Source organism: Neomonachus schauinslandi, chromosome 6 (assembly GCF_002201575.2).
Source record: "Neomonachus schauinslandi chromosome 6, ASM220157v2, whole genome shotgun sequence".
Lineage (NCBI taxonomy): Eukaryota > Metazoa > Chordata > Mammalia > Carnivora > Phocidae > Neomonachus > Neomonachus schauinslandi.
Genome location: NC_058408.1, coordinates 3,169,915 through 3,178,431, shown reverse-complemented (window position 1 = coordinate 3,178,431; position 8,517 = coordinate 3,169,915). Strand labels below are relative to the sequence as shown.

At 46.7% G+C, this 8,517-nt stretch overlaps 1 protein-coding gene across 1 annotated transcript; it reads right to left on the bottom strand.

Moving 5' to 3' along the window:
- Positions 1–3,698: 3,698 nt before the first annotated feature.
- On the bottom strand, positions 3,699–6,797 carry LOC110573449 (T-cell surface glycoprotein CD1a-like). The gene is made up of 6 exons (XM_021681945.1): positions 6,620–6,797; positions 5,758–6,024; positions 4,805–5,080; positions 4,330–4,608; positions 3,914–4,004; positions 3,699–3,767 (listed from the first exon to the last, which is right to left on the bottom strand). Exons 1-6 carry the CDS (start codon positions 6,678–6,680, stop codon positions 3,722–3,724), a joined length of 1,020 nt encoding a protein of 339 aa, XP_021537620.1. The 5' UTR covers positions 6,681–6,797; the 3' UTR covers positions 3,699–3,721.
- Between the last annotated feature and the right edge of the window lie 1,720 nt (positions 6,798–8,517).

Here is an 8,517-nt window from a genome sequence, read left to right as displayed (position 1 = left end):
AGCCAAGCCTGTGACGTAACATGAACAAAAGTCCTTCTGAGGAAAGTCTTCCGACAACTTCTCAGAGAGGACGGCCTGAAGAACCATGGGAGTCTGGTGCACATGGAGCATGCATGGAACTGCACCTGAATGCTCATGTCCTTACCTGCAGTGCCTTCAGGGAGGGCATGTAGCATTTCAGAAGGAAAATGCAGAATTGGTCAAGAAACTTGATTTGAAGCAAATCATGAAAATTAATATTTTAGGTAGCATTCATCTCATGTTGGAATACTTTAATTGACATTTTCTTTTAAAAACATAAAATGAAGTAACCATTAGAAGTTTGGTGTATGTGTACATGGTGACATGATGCCCACAACCAGGCCAGTTAACTCGGCCACCACCTCACATCCAGAACTCTTCTTTTTCTTTTCTTTTGTTTTTCTTTCTTCAGGAGGCGAGAACACTTGGGATCTACCCTCTTGGCAAATTTCATGTATACAATCTCTCTGGCTTCTTGCATGCAGGCTTCATCCTCAGCTTGCTTCTCTGATGCTGAAAATTGATTGTACTTATTTCAGGCTTCACACCCTGACCTTATCATCCAGAATAAGAGAACGCATCTCTTTTCCCTCCATCCTCCATAAGAATCAGGCTGTGTGGGACCTGTGCCACCTGGAGCAGGTTCCTGGCCCTGAACCATCACTCTGGGTGATGCAAATGGCATCTGTCTGATGATTGGCCTCACCTGCCAGTTACCTGCCCATCCTTCAACATGTCACATTGACAAGGATGCTTTCTCCTGATGGCCTCAGGCTGATCAGAGCCCAAGGCTACACATGAGGATGGAGTCAACCATCCAAAATCCACATGGTGGCCATGAGAGGGTGACAAGGTGGACTGGAAGTTAGAGAAACAGCCAAGCAGTCTGATTCAGGTGGGGATATTGCAAAAGTCCCCATGATTTGCTCTCCCCATTCCCATATTTTCACCTTTGCCACCTCTCCCATCTCAACGTTATTTTCCAGAAGCGTCCACACGTGTAGGGCTGGGGCCTGCACATGGCCCCTCTGGACATTTTTCAGTCTTGGGCCCCACTCTCAGCCCTAAAAAAAGAAAAATAGAACTAAATCCCTGTCCCCTAGTTCAACCCACATAAGTTGCTGACTAACAAACTGGTTAGAAAGAACAATGAAAACCACAATCGAACCAGGAAGTAAAATTTTCAAGCTCTGAAGACAGGGAAGACCTTTTCCTCCCCACGACTTGACACTCAGAATGTCCCTGCTGCATGGTCAGTGTTTGAGAATGGTTTGTTGAGTTAATTAATGAAACTAGAGTAACTGACGTCTAGCTATGGATATCTCCACTCACACTGCCACGGGGGTCATCAGTCACAGAAGGTCCATCTTCACTATTCTCGGAGTCTGTCTGTACCGATTGGCCTACCTACTGACATTGATTTGTAACCCCCAGACACAGGCCCTCACCACTATTCATGGACACATAGAGTGCAACCACCATAGATGTCCCAAGCCAAGGTTGAACCAAGTGCCCCTCTGCCTTCCTGTGTTAATTCCCACACTGTAAACATGTGTCCTATTCCTGGTCCATTTGGTGCCATATTTTCTGCACTTCCGTGGTCTTCTAGGTGATTTCAGTGTTTAAAATGGCCCTGAAGCCCAGAGCTGCAGGGTTAACTGGTGTCCTAAGCAGAAGAAGGTGGGATGTGCCTCATGACAAAACACCTGTGTAGGTGAGGCCCACTCAGGCTCCTGCTGCAGAGCTGTGGGCACTGAGTTCAGTGGTAATGAGTCAACAGTGCAGGAAATCCAGGAAAGGAACAGGACATTCATGACAGCAATGTGGAGCCACACCAGAAAGTGCTAAAGTAACATCTAGGAGGCTCTGATGACCGCATGATGACTCCAAGAAAAAGGGGAAAAGGAGCTTTGTTCTTGGATTCATGAGATGATGACTGTTTCCGAGTCTGTAAAACCATCTTGGGCAGCACAGCTGTGGGGCTGAAAGCCAAAGACCCTGGCAATCACAGTACCCGAGCTGGGAAATGTTGCACACTTCCGAGCTGGTGTTTAAGTGTGGGGAAGTACTCCGTACAATAAATTATTTACAAATACATACGTATTAAAGAAGCTGTCTTTATCTTTTAATATTTTATTTATTTATTTGAGAGAGAGGGAGAAGGAGAGAGACAGAGCACAAACAGGGGGAGGGGCAGAGGGAGAGGGAAAAGCTGAGCAGGGAGCTGGACTACAGCTCGATCCCAGGACCCTGGGATCATGACCTGAGCCAAAGGCAGACACTTAAACAACTGAGCCACCCATGCATCCCAAGAAGCTGTCTTTAAACAGGAACACACGTGAAACAAGGCTGGGTAGTCATCAGGTGGCAAGTGTTGTGAACAGAGGCTCCCAGAATCTGTACCCCGCATCTCCCCCAGGGACAGTGACTCACTGTCCCTGACTCCATGTCCTCGGGATGGCAACACAGCAGCCAAGAATGCCAGGAGGCACTGTATGCATGGTCCTTGCTGGATCCCCACTCATTCTTGACCAAAACACTCCTGTTCTTTTTTCTGGAGTGTCTCTTTTCCCTTCAGGGACACACAGGCACTGCTACCTCTCAGGCATCACATTTATGCACCTGTGAATCTCCCTGCTGATTTTGGTAAAATGCAAATTGTGATTCAGGAAGTCAGCTGAGGACAAGACCTTATATTTTTAAAAAGTCCCAGGGTGACAGTTCTGCTGCTTCTCTAAGTCCAACAAACATCAAGAAGGCTGAATCCTGCCTTTCTATTTAATTCAGAATACTTGGAGCAACAGATCCATCCAATAGGTTTGTGTAGTTAAATAATACAAATCGGGGTGCCTGGGTGGCTCAGTTGTTAAGCGTCTGCCTTCGGCTCAGGTCATGATCCCAGGGTCCTGGGATCGAGCCCCGCATCGGGCTCCCTGCTCCGCGGGAGGCCTGCTTCTCCCTCTCCCACTCCCCCTGCTTGTGTTCCCTCTCTCGCTGTCTCTCTCTGTCAAAAAAAAAAAATCTTTAAATAATACAAATCTTCACCAAAAAAACTTGTTTCTACTTAGAGGCCTGGAGATGTCAACAGGAACAGGGAAACTGTGAACTCCCTTGGCTAGATGACAAGACTTTTAATAAGAAGAGCATCAAACATCTCAACTGCTACAAACATGTCAGGAAGAAAAAGAAGAAAAACCTCTGTATTTAGCATAAATTCAACACAGATTTTTATTGAGGACATTTTCCATGCAGGTGAGACACCTTTCCAAGTATACAAATATTAAGAAAACATGGACTTTTCTCTCAAGAATCCTAAGAATTAGAAGGGATAAGGGTCCTGACTGGGGAAAACAAGCACCAGGGGTCAGGAATAGAATTGTCAAAGTGTCCGAAAAGGTGGTGGAAATTCTCACCAGACAGACTGCTCCCACTTCTGAATGAAGGAGGGCTCACTGGAGGAAGTGACATCTGATGCCTGTGACCCATGGAGGTGCTGGGACATCATTTTGCACCAAGTTAAATTTTGACACTTAAGTTCCAGAACCAAGTCAGAACAACAAATCACCCTAAGTTACACTGAGCTTATATTGACAACTGATCACTAAGCAAAAATGAAAGACAAAATTACACACACAGAGTTGCAAGGATGTCACCATTGAGCTGGGTTTAGGTAAGCCCTGGAGCCTGGGCTGCTGGGATCTCACTCCAAAGGGAAGCCAGTGCACTGAGGTCTCCGGTGTGTTTTCCTGGGAGAAACAGAGGAAGAGTCACTCTGCAGCAGGTGGAAGTGAGAACAGCAGGGGGGAGGCCACTGGAAGCAGGAGGGTTGAAGACAGACTGAAAGGTGGGAAGACACACAGGAAAGAGGAGGAAGGTGGCTCCAGAGACTCACCAGCGCTTCCAGAACCACAACGCCAGACCTGCCAGAAGCACCAGGGGCACTGTCACCGCCAGGAAGACCAAGCCCATGGAGTGGTGCTGCTCTGTGGGTTTGGTGCACAGAAGGTATCACTTCCCATCTACCCTGGGTTGAACTGCACCTCCCTGTCCTCCTTGCTCTTGTCAACCTCTGCCTCACCAACCGCCCTTCCTCTTTTCACTTCTCCCGTCCCTCCTCAGAGATGGACCCTTCATCCAATCCAATGCATCCTCCCATATTTTCAAGACTTCACTCTCAGCTCTTCCATTTCTTGGATTACCAATTTTTTTAGTCACTTTTGGTCTAGCCACCCAAATTTTTCATCTGGCTATCCTACTTTGCTGGAGGACCACTACCCTCTTTCCCAGCTGGACCCCAGTCTTTCTCACCCCAGTAGAGGACCATGTCCTGGCCTCCTAGACTGCTGTGTCTCACTCGGCACAACAGGCCACCTGCTTCACTGGCTTTCACATCCAAGGACGTCTGAAGATACCATGTCCCATCAGCATGGGGCAGGAGATCACCTCGCTGGGTGCCCTGTTGCTCCTGCTCACCCCACATCCACATCACCCACACAGGCTTTGGGTAGAAGCCAGAGACGTGGCACACCAGGAGCAGACGGCCAGGACCAGGACTGGGGCCAGTAGACAGCCAGGCCTCTGGCCTCACTGCAGAGACAGGACAGGAATTCACAGACTGAGAGGGTAGATATTCACATCACTTTAGATAGGTGTCTTTCTACCTCTAGACCCATCACCATCATCCCCTCTGCCTCTTGACTCCTTCTTACCATGAATTTGAAAGAATAGTACAAATTTATGAGTGCAGAGTAGACAATTCATGGAGGGAGGGAGTGGGACTTACTTTGTCGCTGGAGATATGCTTTCCCTGCATCAAGAAGACCCAACAGGAACCGGGGGCAGAAGTCGCTGAGGAGTTTGTGTGCTATTTCAGTGGAAGTGTACTGATTGAATACTGTGCAGACCTGCTGAGCCCTACTTCCTCCCTTTGGAGATGGGCACCATGATGTGTTCTGGAAACTCATGAGATCTGATCCTTGATAAGCAATCCGTATGAAGCCTACTGATGCTTCTCCAAAGTGGGAATCACAGCCTAACACCAGCTGTACCTGGAAGGGATCTGGGGAAGAGAGACTGTGAGTTACAATACAGAGGGAGTGAAGGAGATGAAATGAGGTGAGTGCAAGCCAAGGATGCTGGATGTAGAAGGGTAAATTTGGGGATTGGAGGGAATGGAGCAAAGTCTGACCTGAGGGGAGGTTCAGACAAAGGGGAAGAGGTCGTTGCAGCAGGCAGAGGCAAAGGTGAATGATTGAGGAGGGAGCGAATGTTGGAAGAGAGACATGGAGGGTTTGGGCAGAGAATAGGGAATGACTCAGCAGGAGAGCTGGGGTAAAAACAATCTAGGGTGAAGGGAGTGCAATGGGGTACAAGGAACAAATAGACATCGCTGCTGGGATTGAATGGGGAGAAAGCACAGTTCAAAGTCAGTCACAAGTGAGGGAGCAAGGGTGCCTTGTTGGAGGCCAGAGAAAGGGGTGGTCATGGGAGACACTAGTGGGAGACAGGAGAGCAGAGCCTGTGATCAATGAGAGGAGGGGAAGCTAAAGAAAATGTGAAGCTTTTCAAGAATCACAGTTTGGTTTCTACCCCCTGCCCAGATGGGTGTGATTCAATTTTCAGATAGAGAGGTGAGGTCCAGAAGACAGTGCAGTTCATTTCCTAGAGAAAGAAGGAACTCAAGGAAATACACATACCTGACACCTCCATCCCACCCCTGAAATGAATTGAACTCACATTCAAGCTGCCATTCACTGACATGGTTATGATATATTGAAGGATGACTAATGGAGCATGTGTAGAATAACTCTTCTAATTCCAACAGCTCCTTGTTGCTGAAGTTGCCTTTAGACCAAGGCTGCAGATAAATGAAAGCCCCAGTCTTATCGTTCCAGCCATGAGTCTGCAGCTCATCCAACCAAGCTGAGCCTTGCTTTTGTGTCCAGGAACGGTTGTAAAAAGATATGGTCAGGAGGAATCGGAAGGAGATTGGCTCCTGGAAGGCTGTGGAAAAAGGACAGATAAACATTGAATGTGGAGAGCATTGGGAAGGAGAGAGATTGGAGAAGAAGGTGAGAGGGTGGGGAACCAAAATCTGGAGGCCAGAGAAGCCATAGTTGTCTCAGGAGACAGTTGCTGCTCCAGATCACCGAGCTTCATATCCAACCTTCAAGGGAGCACAGGGCCCTGGGGTCAGGGATGCTCAGGAAGGAACCAGGCTGACACTGTCCCTCCACAGTTATGCACTGGGGAACTCAGACCATGAGTGCACACACACAGAGACACAAATACACACATACAGACACACACAGAGATGTACACATATACACACACATATGCACATGTACAAACAGACACGCAGACACATACACACACACATACACACACGCACGTGCACAGAGACGCACAAGGCATCTATACACATGTACATATTACACATATTCAAATGCACACAAGCACATGTACACACATCACAAACACACAGACTTACACAAACACACACAGACTGGCAGAAACACACAGACACAGACACATAAAGAGATGTACACACACACACACAACACACTGTGCACCCACTGGGCAGGGCCAGAGTTCTCACCATCTTCACTGTCACCACCTGGCAGGAGAACCACCAGCAACACAAGTTGCAGGAACAGCATTGTATTTGCAGATGTTCTTTCTGTCTCTTACAAAGTTGGTCTTTGACCTATTTTCTAACAAACCTACCCCACACACAGCCCCTCTCTTCTGACTTCCTTCTCCACACACCAGCCTTCCCTGAGTCTCTGCAACAATGCAAATGTTTCCTCCCTGAACCCTGGACACTTACTCAGACTCTCAGTTCCCCTCTTGGTCCGATTCTCCTCTCTGACTTACAGTTTCTTCCTGTCACCAGCTTCCATCCCGCTCCACATCCCCTAGTTTAGATGCTACATAACGAGTCCTGTGTAGCATGGAAACTGACCCTACCTCTCCTACGTTTTCTTCTCATCCAGACAGTAACCCATGAAAACACAAGGATCCCCAGCACCCAGCCCTGGAACCTGCTTTCACTCTATCCCTCCTGCCCTTGTGACACTCCCCGTGTATTTCCTTCCCCATCTCACTCACACCCCAGCTCCTTCACATATCTGACTTCTCACTGTTTATGTTAAAAAACAAAATCAACAAGGTAAATTTGAAGATCTAATTGGTTTTATTAAGTGATTCAAGAATCAGACAGCATCCCATCTGGCAGGTAGAGGGGAGCTCTAAAGACGGTTGCAAATGGGAAGATTTCGTAGCAAGGAAGTTGGTAAAGAAGAGAAAGGAGTGTTTCAGGGAAGGTCACCTTCCCTTAATTAGGAGAGCAGGGGTCTTACCATGCAGATGATCTCCCCTCCTTGGGGGTGGAGAGGGTCCATGTGACAGAGTACCTCACTGGTGCTGACCAGAGAATTCCTAACTGACTGGTGAACATTTCAGGGAGAGGTTAGGGATTAAGTAAGGTTTAGGGACTTGGTCTGGCCCAAGGTGCCATTTTGGGCCCAACATTTTCTTTTTAACAGTTGCTCTATTTGCTTGTCCAGATTCCCCCACGATTGCCTGTGTAAAAGTATCAGCAACCACCAGTTCACCATTACTCTTAGGGGAAAACAAGGAGCCATCACAGAAACCACAGGACACTGAAACATCTGAAGAATACCCCCTCCATCTGACTTGCATAAACGTAGATTCACTCACCAAACAGTCACTTAGCACCTGCCTGGATCCAAGCACCATGCTACACTCATGAAAATACAGTATTCACAGTGCAATCACTTCATTAAAGGAGCTTTTAGAAAAGAAAAACACATAAACCAAAAACTATAAATTTCGGTGTTCTGAATTTATTTTAAGATTCAGGATAGTTAACATACAATGTTATATTACTTTCAGGTGTAAAGTATAGGGATTCAGCAATTCTATATACCACTCAGTGTTCATCAGTACGAGTGTAATCCTAATCCCCTTCACCCATTTCCCCCCATCCTCCCCAATTCCCCTCTGGGAACCAGCAGTGTGTTCTCTATAGATAAGAGTCTGTTTTTTTCCTTTGTCACTTTTTTCTTTTACTTTTGTTAGTTTCTTAAATTCCACATGTGAAGAAATCATATGGTATTTGTCTTTCTCTGACTGATTATTTCACTTACCATCATACTCTCTAGCTCTGTACATGTTGTTGCAAATAGCAAGATTTCTGTTGTTTTTATGGCTGAGCAATATCCCATTGAATGTACCATGCTTTTTTTTCTGTATTCCTCTATGTATGGACACTTGGCCTGCTTCCATACATGAACTATTGTATATAATGCTGCAGTAAACACTGGGGTGAATGTTTCTTTTTTTTCACTGTTTTCACATTCTTTGGGTAAATATCCAGTAGTACAACTACTGGATCACGTGGTATTTCTGTTTTTAATTTTTTGAGGAACCTCCATACTGTTTTCCACCATGGCTGCACCAGTTTGCATTCCC

What these genes read in the sequence shown, in the direction of transcription:
- LOC110573449 (XM_021681945.1), bottom strand. Translation starts at nt 6,680, where the DNA reads ATGCTGTTCCTGCAACTTGTGTTGCTGGTGGTTCTCCTGCCAGGTGGT. An exon ending in AGCATATCTCCAGCGACAAA is followed by an intron (nt 4,609 to 4,804) that starts GTAAGTCCCACT and finishes CTGTCTCTGCAG; the next exon opens with TGAGGCCAGAGGCCTGGCTG. An exon ending in TTGTGGTTCTGGAAGCGCTG is followed by an intron (nt 3,768 to 3,913) that starts GTGAGTCTCTGG and finishes TGTTTCTCCCAG; the next exon opens with GAAAACACACCGGAGACCTC.